At 40.1% G+C, this 18,359-nt stretch overlaps 1 protein-coding gene across 1 annotated transcript; it reads right to left on the reverse strand.

Moving 5' to 3' along the window:
* Positions 1-10,096: 10,096 nt before the first annotated feature.
* Positions 10,097-18,149, reverse strand: acad9 (acyl-CoA dehydrogenase family, member 9). The gene is made up of 18 exons (XM_030777622.1): positions 17,919-18,149; positions 17,615-17,708; positions 17,282-17,383; positions 17,055-17,161; positions 16,806-16,906; positions 16,578-16,656; positions 16,148-16,322; positions 15,791-15,864; positions 15,545-15,620; positions 15,386-15,456; positions 15,170-15,289; positions 14,778-14,906; positions 14,205-14,284; positions 13,974-14,100; positions 13,474-13,551; positions 12,316-12,444; positions 11,571-11,643; positions 10,097-11,302 (listed from the first exon to the last, which is right to left on the reverse strand). Exons 1-18 carry the CDS (start codon positions 18,099-18,101, stop codon positions 11,202-11,204), a joined length of 1,899 nt encoding a protein of 632 aa, XP_030633482.1. The 5' UTR covers positions 18,102-18,149; the 3' UTR covers positions 10,097-11,201.
* Between the last annotated feature and the right edge of the window lie 210 nt (positions 18,150-18,359).

Raw genomic sequence — 18,359 nt, forward strand, 5'->3', positions numbered from 1 at the left:
ATCCTTAAAAGTTACTCTTAGTAGTTACAGAATTCTTTAATTTAGGGTATTCATGGTGAGTCTACAACCAAAATGAGCAAAGCCGTTGGGTCGAAATTTTTTACAGTCAGCAGATGCAATGCGCCTAATTACAGCACAATATAAATATAAAGACTCGGCAAAATAAAGAGTCGGACGCAGTACAACAAAGAGATCATATAGCCTAATCACAAATCAGCCATAAATCATAGCTTTATTCACGCCAAGGTAAAACGTCCAACGGACCTACACATTTACTGTGTACAAATGCAACAGAAACTTTCTTTGAGCGTGCAACGTGTTTACTCACTGCATCTCACCCTGATTTTCAAAAATGTACAATTTTGACTGACGAACAGCTGAAAATGGTCTCGGTTCGAATAGCGTAATTTAAATGAACTTGAACGTAAGTAAACATTGGCTAGGTACTTTGGTTACTCATTGTTCATGGGATGTCATGTTAAAGCACGACTGTTTCATTGCGACACTGTTGTCAAGACAACGCAATGCATTCGAACTCATTCAAGAGTCGATGTAATATGTTGCCAGGCTTCGTGTTCGCAGACTCTGTGTCAGATTGGAAAGTCATGAGAGACATTTACATTGAGACTTGCTAAATTTTTCTCTCATTGTATCGTGGACATGAAGTAGGAACTTCAGCAGAGGTAAATATTTGGCGTTAATGGCATTTCCATGAGCATCCAGTGCCTGGGGTCCCTTTGTTGTAGGATTAACAGCAACCTGAAGAAACATTGAAAGGAGCCAAGTACTTGTAACCAAAATGAGATATGTTTTCTTTCTTTCTTTCTTTCTTTCTTTCTTTCTTTCCTACCTGTTCCTAAATGCCCAAGTGCACTTCTCTGAAGGCTAACTTTTGATGAGTCAGATGGAGTTACAAGATTCCACTTCACTAGCCTTGAACAAGAGTGACAACAGGCGCTTCCTTGAGCACCCAACTTCTACAGAGTACAGTACAGAGATTGCCACAGACTATGGAGTTAATAATGAGGAATGTGCTTGTCAAGACCTTCAATGTGAGGAGACAGTTCCTTACACTGAGTCCTGTCCACTGGTTAACAGGACCATCTCAGCAAGTAAAACTGACTCTTGCCACATTGTCACCTGCACAATCAGCATTGCTCTGGCTATTCCTAAAGGTAACATTAGTTTTCACAAACAGTTATACCACTTATTGTGAGTCTCAAACATTTTATATCATTGTTGAGAGATAAAATGACTAAAATCGATCATACCTTTACATGATCACATGGCGGAATGTTATTGCTCCTATTACAGTCACTATGATATATTCCAAAATTTTCTCTCTAAATCAAGGCGAAGAGGAGGAGCTGGTTATTTCCACAGAGAAAGCTAAGAAAAAGCCAAAGAGAGTATTGTCCAGTGGGCTGGTTGAGGTCCCTAAAGTCCAAGGCTATTATCGAATTGAATACACTTTATTACCCGATGACCGTCAGCCAACCAAAGTGGACCTTGTGATGTTTGGCTTAGCCGCAAAGCTTTACACTGAGAATGAGACAAAGGTAAATACAAACTAATCTGGAATTCTAAATTCAAGTTTAATCTAATTCTAACAGCATTTGAACACTTACTGTGAAGTAAAGTCAGTTTTTGAACATTTCTCTGAATCTCAAAGACAACTTGGTCTTTGCAGTGTTCAGTAGTGCTTTTAAATATGTACTAAATTGGATTTGTTTTCAAAGTGTGGCATCATAGAGAACTACTTTAAAAAGGTGTATTCTTAAGTATTCACGGCTTATAACAGTTTGGAAAAAATGTGACTTTGAAACATAGCCTATATGAGCACAATGCAACTCAGCAGCCCAACTGTTTTCAGAGCACTCACTCAACATATATAAACTATGCATGAGCACTCTACTGACCCAGTCATGCAAGCTGGTTTAGAATGACACTTAATGGGCCATTTCTTTGTTGTATTCCTGATCATTCAGGTGTCTTCTCTTTCTTCATTTTTAACACATGACAATCATGGCACTTAGGCTACACATAATCTTTCCATTATACTTTGAATTCACTTACATGTGAACTTGTCTTTGATGCAGGGAATGTTGATGCAATGTTAATGTTATATCTTAAATATGTTTCTGTAAAGTATCTCAGTTATGTGCTGTAGTTCCACTATAAATGCTCTTATAATTTTAGAGTAAAATTTGTTCTGATATGTACTTCACATGATAACAGCATTACTTAACGATCTTAATGTTGATACCTTTACTGAGATCTATTATTCAGTGTATTATTGTACATTGGAATGCATTGCTAGTAGAATCATTAATGTTAATGTAGTGCTTTTATGCCTTGAACTGAGAATAGAGTAAGTCATATTTCATCAGAATTTAATGCATTTCCTTGAATACAGACGTCAAAAAGAGGTGAAACTCTCGTTGTGTATTTCCAGCCATATACATGTAGTTACCCAATGTAATTATTTTTTTCTGTACTTAAATGAAATAGGAAATAAGAAATGTAGAATCGTGTTTTCTGTCTGTAGGTACTAAAACCATGGCAGGAGGGGGACCAGGTCTGGGTAGGATGGTCACAGTCTGTACAAATCAATGTGACCAAAGAGCTACTGATTAAAATGGCTTCCCATAAGATCATGTTTAAAGTGTGGGACACCAAAGATAGGGTATCAGCTAAAGCCAGGTATGACAGACCCAAAGCCTTCAGATTGCCACAGGGAAAGCCTTGGGATGATCCGGACCACGTGGGTATGTTCTGTTCTGAATCCATAAAAAGACAACTAGATTTGTTAATGTTTGTTCTCATTTGTAGCTGTAGTCAAGGTCCTTTAACTCCAAACCTCAGGTGATTGTTATGTTGATAACTCCATTTAACACTTATCATTTCCAGCAGCTGCACTTACAGTAATCTCTAGTGGCATGAAATCTTAATTTACATTATTGGTATTCCAGTTGCATGTAGTAGTAATATTTACATCACCCCATCTAAGGTGGCATTAAGAACATGGTGGATATGCTGAGGACTGTTTTTGAGAGAGAGAAACTAAGAACCAGACGATCCATGAAAAGACATAAGGACTCCATACCAGCGGACTTTAAGAGGGTCCCTGAACTCAGCTGTGTCAAAGGTTGAACATTTTATGAAGTAAAAGTACATAATACACACAGAGCCTTTGAAACATGACAGTGATACCCATCATTTTGTTAGGTGAACGCATACCTTCCACCATGGACGTTCCAGACAAGGAGAGAGTGTTCTCATCAATGGCTGTCAATGCAGGAGGATCAGTGGTACAAGATATGGAACAGCTTACACAGAACAGGTTTGATATGCCACCTTCCTGCATTATGAAAGAGCTTTATGAATTCTCAATCAAATGCTTATCAGTAACATCTGCACAATCATCTTCTCAGTGGCAAAGCTGTAGATACTGTGTCTGAGTTAAAGTTCACAAGGCCTGGTGCAGTTCGAAATGAGCAGAAGGACTTACTATCAAAACCAGCACAGAAAAGATCCACCCTGGATCAGACTCTCAAAGCCTCCAAACAAATGAGCAGCTCAAACGTTGGTATGGACAAACCATTTTGTTAACTTATTTACAAATATTTTTCATTGTTTTCATAACTTCATTGACATCCCAATGCAATCAATGGTCAAGAGAAACGAGGACATTACAATTAAACAGATACATTCTTTTATATAGATACATTTTTTTCCCCGTATGCACTGTTTAGGATTTTGAGCAAATTGTGCAATAACACATGCTTTAGGTTAGCTTTTCAAAGCCAGCATTCCTAATGGCAACTCAGACCATATGCATGGTAACTCTGAGAGCATTGCTTCTCCTCAGCCCCTGTGAGGACTGGCTCTGTGAAAGACAAGGGTCTGGTCATTCACAATAAGAAACAGCCTACTCAGAAAACCATTCAAGAGAGTTCAGCTCACATGGAAAACATTCGGAAAAACGGAGTGGCCTCGGCAGAGCTCAGTCTCATCTATCTTCTCGCAGGTATTCAAGCTTTTGCATGTTTACGGGGAAATGTTTACAGATGAGTTTATGTTAGCCGCAGAATTTCCTTCGGCCATTTCTCTCTCACCATGTGAATGTAAGCATTTTATTTGGTCTTGGTTACAGTCTGATATGCACTGTACTTGTCTGTGGCCAAGCGAATGCTAACATGTTACAACTTTAAGCCACAAGTCTAGAGTACGGTTTTCTGGTCATGCTTAAAGTGTAGTTTTACTTTACACACCTCTAACTCCTCACTCATAGTGCACTGTACATTTTACTTGCAAATTTATGTTGCTTTGAAAATTGCTGTTTTCATGATACTCTTCCACATATCACAGCTGTCTTCAAGTAAGTGGGCTGTTTATGCTATTGGATGTAACCATGCCCATGGTGTGTCAGCTCTGAGGGGTCTGTTATTCCCCTGTTCCTGTTTGCTATAGGGGTGTAGCTGTGAATCCGGCTAACCCTGCAGGGGCAGTTTTGCTGAGGTCTCTAATTGGCTGTTGAATGGCACCAGCCTAAGCCAGTTGACTGCTCAGCTTGCTTTTGATGTGTCCTACTTAGAGCCACAGTGGGAGCCCCTGATGAAAGCCTTTGCTTGGGAAACATTTCAGCCTTGCTCTCATAAACTGGAGCCAGACAAATCACACATAGTGACTTTCTTTGCAGGGCCAAATATTACAGAGAGGAGGCTATTATCCAATCCTGTTATTATTGTGAATATATACTATTTGTTCAGTGGAAAACTCTCACACATACCGAAAGTATTAGGAAAAAGTCATGCAACAATATTGGATAATTTAAAATGATGTGCATTTTATGTACATTTACCTAGGAGGAATATTCAATACAATGTTTGATATAATGATATGCATAATCATAATCTTGGGTTGTAATTTGGATATTTTTTTCTCTTTTGTCGCAAGCTGAATGATAGACAAGCAATGATTACACTGTAAGCATAAGTATGCGTAACACAATTTATCTAACAAGCTGACAATTGCCTGACTACCAATCCATAAAGTGGGATACAGTCCCTTATCAGTTACTGGTTAGACAATTCATTACATATCTCAAAAAGCTTGTTCAGTTACTGCCCTGTTATTCATGATAAACATTACGTTGGTAAACATTACGTTGAATAGTCAGTGTTCTGAATTCCTTTTTCTTCTGTTCCACAGCACATTTTATATCACTCATGATGTAAGCAAGTGAGGCAAATATGTCTTTAAAAGTGATTTAAAATAGCACCTCCCACTGTGTGAATATTTCATTTGCATATTAGGAGATATGTCCCTGACTGACTGCTTGACTATCTGCTCTGGAAGTGTATATGAAGGCTTCTGCAACATCACCCTAGACCAGCCCTTAATATCAAAGGAGCTCCAGACAGAGCTGAATCCACTGGTCATCACAATCCTCTCAGCCTCATCTCTCCCCTCCTCTCCTGTCCCGTTCTCTGAGCTGGAGGTAGTCCATTAAAGCCTTTTCCATTAGCACTTATGATCCAGTTCAACATGGATGTAAGCCAATGGTATATGTATTACAACATTTTATAGGGTCATTTAGTAATGCATGGATTAGAAATTCACTGTTAGTTTAATAGAGCAATTAGACAGTTTTACCATGCATAATTAAATCATGTACTCATCTTTACTGAGATCCTGAAATTTTAAAATGCTTTGAGACAGTTGAGATATTTTATGTTTTAACAAGCACACCGCATTTTGCAAATTGCATTAGGCAGAGTGCAAGATGTAAAAAAGCTAGTGTCTGTAATTACATTAGACGTGTATGATTTCCCTACTCCACAGGAAAAATGTCTGCCCGTGTTCTGCCAGTACAAATTCCACAATATGCCTGTTCATAGAACCAAAGGCCAAGAGCACAGCGCTAACATCTATTTCAAGGATGTAAATGTAATCCTGACTGGCCTACTAAACCGTGGAGAGCTGCTTGAGTTTCTCAAGGGCCCACCGCTGGAGATTGAAATCCATGACCGTGACAGGAAGGCTGAGAAACCCTCCCTTCGCCCGGCAATTTTTGGCACTGAGCCTGATGATGAAAAACTGGCTGATGTGGCTCTGGTGAGCAACAAACGTACCACCTATAATACATTTAGGGAGAAAACTACGCCTTGTGATCCCCATGGCATTGCCAAACTGAACCTCTCTGAACTGCTCCATGGACAGAAGTACCTTAAGTTGGACTTGCCCATAAGATGCTCTCCTTCCTCAATCCTACTGGGCAATGAAAAGGATAAACTGGACCACCCAATGCCTATGGGCCATTATTTTGAGGCCAACTCTCAGTTGAAAGTCCAGATTGAAATTGCGTGTTCACTGAATGTTGAAGGGGGCTGCACTGAAGTAGACTGTCCTTTTGGCCGGATTGTCTTCCTCTTTGGCTACGAAAAGACCCAAATCCTGACCAAACTAAGATCTCAAATTCTGCAGATCAACGCATCGGCTTTCCAACTGGACTCTCGATCAGAGAACGCAGTTGAACGAGTTCTTTCTGGCTACAAAATGAGCGCTGAGGAGAGAGAGAAGAAAGATTTCAATGTTCTAACAGGGTTTCACATGCTGGATAAGCATATGCACATTATCATCCTCGAGGGATTGAAAGATCACGCTATCAAAAGACTTTGGGAAACAGTACCGATAAAGTAAGACTGAATTAATGGGTTTAAAATGTTGTGTGTCCTAAGAATGTTCAGAAGAGAATACAAGTATGATTCCTTTGAACAGACTCATACTATGTTTTCCAGGTTGGATGGCAGTGAAGTGGAGCAGGTAACTGTTCTCTATGACTCAAGTCTGAGCTTCTCAAAGCGGTTGTATGACTCCCTGAATGTCGGGCTGAGCCCGATTCACATTCAGGAGCCACTACAGACTTTCATGAGGCAACCTCTCGTGTATATCAGAAATATGATTCCTCACAGCTGCTTTCAAGCCATGTCAAGGTACTGTACAGATATATCATCATTCAACCTCTCACCTTTCAATAATTTGGCTTCTCCTATTTTTAATTTTTCCAACGCGCAAAGCTCAATATTTTGAAGAATCACTTTGTAGAAACACTTCATAATGATTTGCTAGTTTCAGTTTTGTGCTGTTTTCTCACTTTTGCCAGCACAGATTTTCATTGCCTTAGTATGCTTGAAAGGGCACATTAATGGACTACTGTGTGTTTGTGGCAACGAAGAATTTACTTGAGTAGCTTTTACTGATCAATGGTTTAGAATAAGCCGTCTCTGCCATGTGAAGAAGCTGAAAGATGTGGCACAAAACGACCTGTTCCCATCAGTGGAGATGATCCTCAGCTTGAGCAAGGAATTTGGAATTGTTTCTGAGAATCGGAAGTCAGTGTTAATGCAAGAGGTCTGTGACTCATCGGATATATCACATCAGCATACCTCAGAGAGGACTAAAGAGCCCATCAACGCTCTTAATACAGAGTACATAATGTGGAAACAAAGCCAAACTAAAAGACACGCCAAAGACTTCATTCAGGTATTTGTACACATCCAGTTATAGAATTATCAAATGCCACTTAGGAGACAAATAATTAACAGTTTGCTGTATGCAACTACTTTGTTTCAGGCCAATATTGAGGAAGTGAAGAAAATAAGTAGCACTTTACAGAAGCCAAAACCTGTGGTCTTTATGACTGAACTGGCTGGTGGTCAGTGTGCCCATAACTACAGCATACAGACAATCAACACCACAGTACAGGCTTGGGAACGACTGCGCAGGGAGATGGCAAAAGTCAGTGCAACTTAACACTGCTGTCTGCAAAAATCCCTTCGATTATACGAGTAGACAGTACCAATCAAAGAACCTTACTGTTACCCTTTGGACCAGCGTTTTTATGTATAAACTTGTTATTACTTAAAAACATTGAAGTTGTATATTATAATAATTTTTTAAACATTCTCTTCACATTTCTGGAGTTGGTTAAGAATGTTTCTGCTGACCAGTGTATGTAAGTTTTTTTTACTCATCATCTCCTCAGGAGGCATCCTGCAGATTCACCTACAGTCAACATTACCATTCTGCTACAGTGGACCCTTACGATGTGGACGCAGAGAGAAGAGCCTCCAAAGCCAGGTCTCAGGCTGCTTGGCAAACCTATGATGGCTTCACCTATCCCGGCTTCAAAAGCAGCATTGAGTCCAACGAACACCCCAAAAAGCCTGACGAAGCTCGGTCAGAGGAGCTGAGGAAGGTTCTGTCCTAGTCACAACTATCACAGTCCCCTAAAAGTGTCCCGTTTCCCTACTCTGTTCCTCTACCGGGGGAATGCCGTGTTTATGAGCATTCCTAAGCACTTATGCAAGAAGATAGTGTTTTACTGATGTTTTCCTACCAGGCCGACCTTTTAAAAAAAAATCTCCCGGGTCTGGGAGGGTATTTGGTTGCAATTTATGTGACAGGACTAATGCAGATTGATTGATGGCTAGAGTGTTTCTTCAGAAAAACTTGGAATGTTTAAGACCATCTGATTTTCTGAGTCTCTAATTGATTGTCCTCTACAGCATGGGAAAATGTCCGAAGCTTGACACAGGACCTTATTTAAACATGCTTCTTTTAAACAGTATATGGGTATCATTGCCTTCCTTTTAGTTTACTCAACATGACCGTGTGCCTGTTCCCACAGCCTTGGAAAGAGAACATTCTCCATGCTAACCTTCTAGAGCCCACACTGAACAGGTGTATATGGCCATGGGACCAGCGCTATCAAGAGCTTTACATAAAACCTGCAAAGGTCTTCAGTCCTGTGCCCCCAGTCACAATACATTTAGCTGGTAAAGTTCCCCTATGAAGAGAACCTTTATTTAATAACTGTGTTTATTGAAAGAGATGCAGCGCACATTGGAAAACTTAAAAGGTAGTTTTGTTTTGCAGATGCAACTGGTTTTATTGCAGTTGCATCTGCATCTGCGGCTGCATCTGTATGGCTGAGACATATGGTTATTATTCTTTGAACTCAACTAAAAGAGAGTTTAAGAAACAGGAGAGTTGCTGATTTACATATTATTACCCACATAATAAATAACAGTTGCCCTAACAAATTGGTTTGTAATATCACGGATGCTGTACGGCTTCTTTCACACTAATTATTATTTGGCTTGATGTTCATGGCACTGCCACTCTGCTGTGCTCGTCACTCAGGGGAGAGTTTGCATCAGGAACAGCTAGAAGCAGCACAGGCCCAGTATGCTAGGTGGCTGAGGAAGGTCCTACCAAATAAAAGCTCAACGGGGAAAGGACGAGTCCCTGAGTTTGGCTGCCATGTGAAGAGAGCAAACCTGGACAAACTGGAGGACATACTGAAGGATAAGCCAATGAAGTACACTCTAAAGAAGCCAGGGATGGTCCTGAAGGTAGGCTAAAAACAAAGATGGTTCTACTCTCTAGCACAGATAGTGTAAAAGGGGGTCTTACAACTAAAAGTTGAAAAGCGTTCTCTTAATTGAATAAGTGGTAAACTAACATCGTACTGTCTTCAAATACATGACATCTGCACGAAATAACTGTTGCCATATCATATAATTACATCATTATCATAAACCCCATTAGTTTTTTGTTTTTATGGTATTTTTATCTAAAAAAAGACATGAAGATACCTTTACATATCAACATATCTGGCAGTAACTTCCTACATAGTAGACATTAGTCATAGAAAAACTTTTTAGGTTACCTGAAGGCTTGGTCAATGTGTCCCCAGGATGAACATATTACATTGACATGAAATAGACATGTAAAGAAGTTCTTTAACTAGGCTGAGGTTTACTGTCTGTTCATTCTGCCAGGGTCTGGCAATATTCTTTGCATTTCTGGTAACCAGCTTAAAGTAACCTTATCATAACACTGTGACATGGGCAAGGTACAACAAATGACGTAGCTCTTCAGTATGTGTGGCGCGTTGGTGCGTCTCAGCGAGGTGACAAGGAAACATGTTAACGCCTCTTGCCAACAACATATTGAAAAGATGGAGAAAGTAAAAAGCTGAGAGAAATATCAAAGAAGTGTGATCAAAGACAGTTTATGCTTTCCATAAAACAAACTTTTAAATATATTGTGTATGGTCAGAAATAAATGACATTTCCGTTGCTTCCAGAAATATGGGTATGTAAAACAAAATCACTTTGTTGTTCTTCAGCCTATTCCAGTGGTCTCTGTGGTACAGCATCCCCAGCCGTCAGATAAAGAGAGAATGGAGAGAGAGGCCAATATAGCCTTTGCACCCGGTCCCTTTCAGAACCACAGCCTAAGCTGGGACCTCAACACCATTCCAAGACACTCCTCCCAGTACAGCGAATTTCACTTCAGGTGAGTAACATTGGCCAGTGCTCATTCAAAACAAATAAAGTAAAAGAAGGAAAGAAAAACACCTGTGCAAGTTCCCCTACCATTAAGGAAATACAGGTTTTCCTTTTTACCAAGCTCTTTGCCAAGACGTGCAAAAGAAAATCACATACGTCTGCTGTTCATACATACAGTCTGTGAAGATACACAAACAACCTTCATTTTTATCGTGATCTGCAGACAATTCTGGAGGCCCCGTTCGTTTCGGTACAAACGGACTGCCCTGCCTCTTACAGATGAGGAGAGGAGCATATTCACTTTCAAGAAACCCTCTGCAAAGACGTACAGGGCTTCGGTCCAAACTAAGCACACTGGAAACATTATAGAGAGCAGAACCTACGACAGTGTCACTCTGCATGTGCACTGAATAAAACTCTTCTTTTATAGCACTGTGGATGAGCTGATGAGTTCAGCTCGACAATCACGAAGATTTACTAAGCCCTGTTAATTCACATCAACTCATGACAGACAATAAAGGAAATTCATATGAAACAGAAAAAGAAGAAGTTAATGCAGCAATTCTTGAGGAAGGGGGGGACGGGGGGGACTAACATCATTGTATTTTTAATTTAACATGTGTGTTAGCACCATGAGCATTTACAATATAACCTCTGCTGCAATAACTTGAGTGTTAAACAGTCGAGTCGCTGTACTAAATGAGATCCCTATACACAGTTAAGAAAACGTTCAGTTTTGACTGAGATATGGTGGACAGATCTTGTGTGATGGAACTGGACTTGGTGCCCAATCAGAGTTGGGCAGACGGAAAGGCCTCTGAGGTCGCCATGGACAACTCAGAAAGTTCTGTCAAGAGGGTGTGAGCAGATATATGCGCGTTTCTCCAGGACTTCCTGAGCAATCTTCTTTATGTTGGCATCGTTGCTCTCTGGGGAATCTGCAACAAACAGGCTTTTGTTACGGACAACACCTCATAACTGCTGAATGAATTAAACATTTGTTTATTTTATATGTATTATCCACATGTGTTCAGATGTGACTGAGCATGTTGGAACACTACAGACTGTGCTTGCTATCATTTTCAACTAATTTATGATTTGTAAAGTCAAAGAAGTAGAAGTACAGTAACATGGGCAATTATTTTGTCTTCAAACACTCAAAAATATTTAAGCCTGCTATCAGTTACCATTCTGTGTTGTACTCACTTTTTTGAAGTTGAGCCATCAAGTAGTTGTTTTTAAAGTAGGCCTCCTTGCAAAATGTGTTTGTGAGAAGAACCTAAAAAAGAAAAATTAGATGACATGAGCTGTTGTAGTCACTAATTTAATTTCCTAGAATGACTGAGTTCAAAAAAACAAACTAAAAAAAAAAAAAACCCCAAATCAAAAATTTAATTACACACACGGTTTAATGTATCATTCAAATGTTGATTCTGTCATAAAACACTTAGCACCATCACAAAGACAAATTACAGAGACAAAGCCTCTGTTATGAAGAACTCACAAATAACTGCTTCTTTGGTGGCGTGTTGAATTTAATTACATTTTCTAAAAAAAAGCAATCAAAAGCAGGTCTACACGTCTAAGTAATTAGGTCGCTACGCAGAAGGCTAAAGTGTCTACATCTGAGAAAAAAAAAATTCACTACATTTAGGGATTTTTTTTCAAAGATGAGCGGTGTTTACAGTTAACATCCCCCTTCTTTCTCCTCCCACACATTACTTGATAGTGAGGTAAACAAGAGCTGTCTTCTTTGCTTACCCACTGAGCTCATTCTACAAATATGTGTAATCTATAGGCACTGTGTGGTGACACTGCTAAATATGAGCTTGTGGTTTCAAAGCAATCCAAGGCAGTGCAGCTCTATCAGTTCTGTACATGACTTGACAAGAGAATGCTATGGGCTGTGGAGGACAGCGATGGAGTATTCGATGCTCGGCCGGTCCGTTACCTCGTGGTCGTGGTTTCGCAGGCCGATGCCGATGGAGCGGCTGGTACGGGACAGCACTGCCGTCATGGCGTACAGGTTAATGAGCACGTCTGCCACTCTCTTCAGGACCAGCTGTTCATCCACGATAGACTGCAAAATACACGTCCACAAACATGACTCCACTGCCTGTAACAGCCCTTAAAGACTTCACTGAGTAATCTAACAAAGTGCTAAACGCCACATGCATTGCATGAATGCTTCTGCCTGTAGCTGTTCACAGAGGAGTAGCAGACTGGTCACAGAGAAACAGCATAACCTTGATGATGAGACATGGAATAGTGATATGGTAAAACAGGTAACTTTCGTGGCTGTTGAGCAACGTGTAAATCGTGCAACTATGACAATTATTTATTTATATTTTGTTTCGTTTGATGCGTGACATATGTGTATATGGGGTGTGTGTGTGTGTGTGTGTGCGTGCGTGCTGGGAGTGACATGTAATTAAAGACAAAACATTTCTCTGTGGTTTTCTGTACCGCTTATGCTCCATAGCAAGCGAATGCAAGTGGGCGAGCGCGGGAAGATTTATTCGGCTGTAATCATTTCCTTCACATGAAAAGAAGATGAAACGTGGTGAAGTCACACAGGAAAACAGTGCTGGGAAATCGGAGGCTTGGCCAAGTGACTTTCTCGTCACCCTCGTCAAGGCTTGATTACAATAGCACGGCCCTATAGACTCTGGTTTCAGGAAAAAAAAGTGCACGGGCCAGCTGTCTAACAGATGAACATTACCTCAGTCCAACAGGAAAGCAGGGAGTAGTGAGGAGGTCCCAGCAGTGCTAAACAGGCCCACACTAATTACAATCTGAGTTCCCATGGTAACCAACAACATATTTAGAGACGTTAACCAGCGGCATATTGTCCAAAGCTATGCAAAGAATTGTGGGGGTAAGTGTATAAAACTCAAACTGATGTAAGGAATGAGAGAAATTCATGACAAACTAAAACGATCAGAATTGGGATTTAATTTAGAATTAAACAAAAGGAAACACAAAAAAACAACACTCCAGAGACGCTTTTTGTTTCTCTATCACAGACCATAAAACTAATGACTAATCTAATTCATTCACGATCCCTAGATGAAAAACCTCATTTGAATAGCGACTATTTTCACGTTACCTTCCCGTATCTGTAGAGCAGACCCTCGACAGTGGAGCCAAAGTGGACCACGTTTTGCTCAAACATCTTAGCGCTGTCCTGTGGAGCAAAGTGCAATAGCGACAAACATTTACAATCCAATACCAGGTCTGTTACCAGCCTACCCAGACTGAGAGAAATATGAGAAGGAACACACAGTGAACTATCCAGCAAAACAAACTCTCACCGGCAGATTCGGATGGGATGGTAAAACTTTGTATGACATGTTTGTTATAACATTTCACTGATAGTCAACATATGACACTATACTTCCTGCTCAAAGCACGACTGTGTCCAAGGCAACATCTGTTATGATTTGCCATTTTTTTTTTTACACCATACTGCACAAGCTTTTGTCTCAGCAAGAACTTGATATACGTATTCATCTTATAAAAGATACTACTCAATTCAGTAATTTTCACAGCAAAAAAAGAGACTGATAAGAGAAAAAGGGAAAAGATATGAAGAAGTGGTCTATGTACCGTTAAACTGGGATGCACGACACCATCTTTGCCAGTCAAGCCCAAATCTACAGTTTTCACCATATTGTCTTTGAGCTTCTTCCCCAAAATCTCAAACACTACACCAATATTCCCTTTCTTCATCTCCCTAAAAGAATGAGAAAAACAACAACAAAAAAACTCCAATCAAATATGGAAAAAAGCTTTTAAACATCTGAAGCATATACTTAAATATACACGTTCAATACATACTTTATTTTCCCTGTTAGTATTTTCCCGGCATACTGCATTCCAGTGAGAGCAATGAACATCCTCAGGATCTCATTGGTCCCCTACAAGAAAGAGAAAACTCATCAAAGGCTAGTAATCATTTAGATGCAACCCTGTTAACTATGAGTGCTTAAACTTGACTCATGTCAAAAGGGAAAAAAAAAACCCCTTCACATTTCTACCCTCTAGTGGTCAAAACAGATATCGGCCAGGCTGCCAATTTCAATGATTTGACCAGAGTATACGTCTAGGACTATGACAAAAAGTATTTTGCAGATCACATGACTTTTAGCCTCCTAAGCAACTGAAACAAGATCATGATGAATGTGATCTCACCACAAACAAGACTATCAAAATGATTCTAATGTCCGTCATGAATGTGCATGTGTACTTCAAGCCATGTTTGGATGTGTACATCTTGCTGTAATCTATGCTCAACGCGTGGGCATCTGACTTATAAGCATGTATCTGAAGTGAAGGTCCTGCAAACACAGTATCACATGAATAGGACTGTGGACTCAGCACAACATCTGAAGTCTCACCATGAGTAAGTACCTCAAAGATGAGCAGGATGCGGCAGTCCCTGAGGTAACGCTCGTAGGGGTAGTTCTTGGTGTAGCCCAGACCTCCTAAAATCTGCAGGGCCTCACTAACACACACCCATCCTCCTTCAGAGCTGAAGACCTGCCGAATCAATACACAACGAACAATGCTTAAAACCTCAGTACACTTTCACCTACAGTGTCATACATGGGGCTTTTCATTAGCAGACTCTCTCACAAAAGCTATCAGAATTCAGGGTATGAACACCCAGGCCATATTAAATGAAAAGCTTTAATCGTTCAATTTAAAAAAATAAAAGAAAGCAGTGTTAGTCTCCTTTTGTTCTTATATACTGAGAGAGGGTTTGCAGTTCATTACATAAGTGAGTTCTTCAGAAATCTAACCTTCACGATGGCTGCCTCTAAAGAGCAGTCTGGAAGACCTGGTCTGTCCATCATTCCAGCCGTGAGGTAAGACAAGCTCTCCATCACAAAGGCATTCTGAGCCATAACGGCAAACTTTTCCTGAACCAAAGACAAAAGAGACATTATACTGATTTACAATGGTTCTTCACTTATGGCAAATTTTTCAGACATAACACACTAACACAGCCTTCGTACCTGGATCATTCCAAACTCACTGAGCCTTTTGTTAAACTGCTTTCTTGTCGCGGCATAATCTGCTGTCAACTCTGCAAGAAAGATTGTCTGATAGACTGAGGGAGTCCGTGACAACAAAACAATGGTAATGTCCCTTTAAAAAACAATACGCTCTCTCACCAATCAGCTTCTTGATCATTCCTGCACCTGCACTGCCCATAGTGAACCTTCCACCATTTAAAATGTTCATGGCAACCTACACAGGAGTCATAAGCAGCATAAAAATAACAGACAAAAAAGACAAGGTCATTAGATTCTTGTTAATGATTCCATAGTTTAACTTTATATGTTAGGATTTTAGGATATCTTCAGGAAAGCAGTAGCAGTATACGGTAATGAAAAAAGAATGAATTCTGAGTGAATTACCTTAAATCCGCCACCAACCTCTCCAATGACATTCTCCACTGGCACCTTTGTGTCCTCAAAGGTCACTTCACATGCTGAAGGTCAAACAACAACAATGTGTCAACAACAACCCAGGATGACTACATTAAGAATATATGTCTATAATCAGTCTAACAGTGCACCAGTCCTATGTCAGTTTATATTTCAATTCTGCCTACTTACACTGTCAAATCCAAATTAGTTCAATTGCTAATTAATCAAAATCCCTTACATTCCAAAAAAAAATGCAACTAGTCTACATTATGACCTAGAAACTTGTTTAAAAATATACAAAACTGTCAAACACTGGGTGATTCAGGGAAATATATGTTCTCTCACTGTTAGAGCCTCGAATTCCAAGTTTGTCTTCAGGCTTTCCACTGGAAATGCCCCCAAATGCTCTCTCCACAATGAAGGCAGTGATCTTGTCTTTCTTCTGTCCATCTTTATCCACCACTTCAGTTCTGGCAAAAACTGTCATAATGTCTGCCCACCCACCATTGGAGATCCAGATCTGATAAGCAGAACAAGGAATGGTGCATTACTGCTATACATCGTGGTGTGCTCTCTGATATACTTACAGACATGAGGGAATTACTGAATGCTGCAGTTATGGGCACAGCGTTATACCACAGCATTCTGATGCAGGGTGAAAATGCACTATACATACAAACATTCATACATACATACATACACACACACACACATATATATATATATGTGTGTGTGTGTGTGTGTGTGTGTGTATATATATAAAGCTCACACAAACCTTTGAGCCATTGATCAAGAAATGTTTCCCATCTTCTGTCAGTGTGGCACGGGTCTGAATCGAAGCAGCATCACTCCCACTGAAATGCACATATAACATTTTTTTTTAAATAGAAAACCATACATTACAGAGGAATTTTGGTCAAACTGGTAATTTCATAACTACGATAAGGTTTAAGCACGATATGTCTAATAAGGCTGTAAATGTGATGAATGATCTGAGCCATACCTTCCAGGTTCAGTTAAGCAAAAGGCTGCAACATGTTCCCCAGTGGCCAGCTTGGGAAGATATTTAGCCTTCTGTTCCTCTGTCCCAGCTATCAAGATACCCTATAACATGAATGAGACAAAAGTCACACTTTGACCTCTAATCACAAGGTCCATCATTAAAAAGGAGCTTTCGAAATTCCTGACCTATAAAAATGATCTGAGATGTGGCTTGAGACGGTAAAAATGACCTCATATGCCTGAAACTTACTTTCAGACCGATGGCTTGGTGAGCGGCAAGAGTGACTGCGATAGAGCCATCTAAGGAGGTGATTTCCCCTAACCGGGCGTACATGGTGTTAGAGAGCCCAAGTCCTCCTGTCGAAAGATCAACGGTTTAAGAAATCTGCACCAAGTGTATTTTGTATGTAGTGTATCAAAAGAAGAATGATTAAAATCAGTTATTTATAGCTGATGAGGATGACAGAATGTTCTCACCATACTCCTCTGGCACTTGGATACCAAAGAGTCCTAACTCCTTCAGCCCATTCATTGTCTCAGGAGGGATTGTGGCTTCCTCATCGATCTTTTTTGAATCAACTAAAATGAGAATATTTTTTACATGGAACATAGATTGAAATGAGAATTTGCTCGCTTGACTCAGAATAAGATTATCAGGATAATAACGACTAAATAAAGGACACCACCAGTAGTTGATTTTGATATGGAAACGAGTAAATAACAAATGAAAAGATAAAGTTAAATATCACTATTTTTCTCCCTTATTGCACCGGGGATTGTGCAGGGAACAGTTCCTTGATCTAGTTTTACCATGCTCATCGAAAAATTTCTCCACCGGCGACACCAACTGCTTGATCTCTTCGAGTTCTTCATTACTGATTTCCGGATAGGGAAAAACTTCAGCCTAAGTGGAGAACATGAGGCGAACATAATAGTCATATTTGTTCAGAAAGTGTCCCCTGAACTAACTTTCCATCTCCCATAGGGAGGGTTAAAGAATTAAACAACAGCCGATTCATTAGCGCTGGCGGTACCACAAAACTAATTTTATATTAAAATGGCATTCTAGATATATAGACTCACATTCATTGCAACATCCTAATTCAGCATTTACCTTGTTCACTTTTCCAAGGAACAGATCCTTAGCATACGCCAAATTCCTTGAACTTGTTTTGATTGAACGCTGCACTTGTAACTGAGCAGCTAAGTCTTTCCCGGTTTGTCCAGTTCGAGATGTAAGTAAACGGCTTCCAAGTTTCACTGATTTGGATATTAAAAGAAGCCTGTTCAAGTTCATTTTTCTGAATATCTATTGCCTCGTCTTAGATTTAAGTTCAGCAGAAGTGTCCTCAGTCACTACACTGTGTTTGTTGCACCTTTCACCTCTTTCTGACGCACACTGATGACGAAAGGTCTCCGTTAGGTAAGGCTTGCAGTTCACGTTTCTTGCACTAGATGTCAACATTCAGCTACACGACGAACGACAAAAAATGGAAACGGGAGGGTTTCATGTTTTTCATGACAGCTGGCCATCACCTCCCTCGCCACAAAACTG

Source organism: Chanos chanos, chromosome 6 (genome assembly GCF_902362185.1).
Source record: "Chanos chanos chromosome 6, fChaCha1.1, whole genome shotgun sequence".
In the NCBI taxonomy this organism is placed as follows: domain Eukaryota; kingdom Metazoa; phylum Chordata; class Actinopteri; order Gonorynchiformes; family Chanidae; genus Chanos; species Chanos chanos.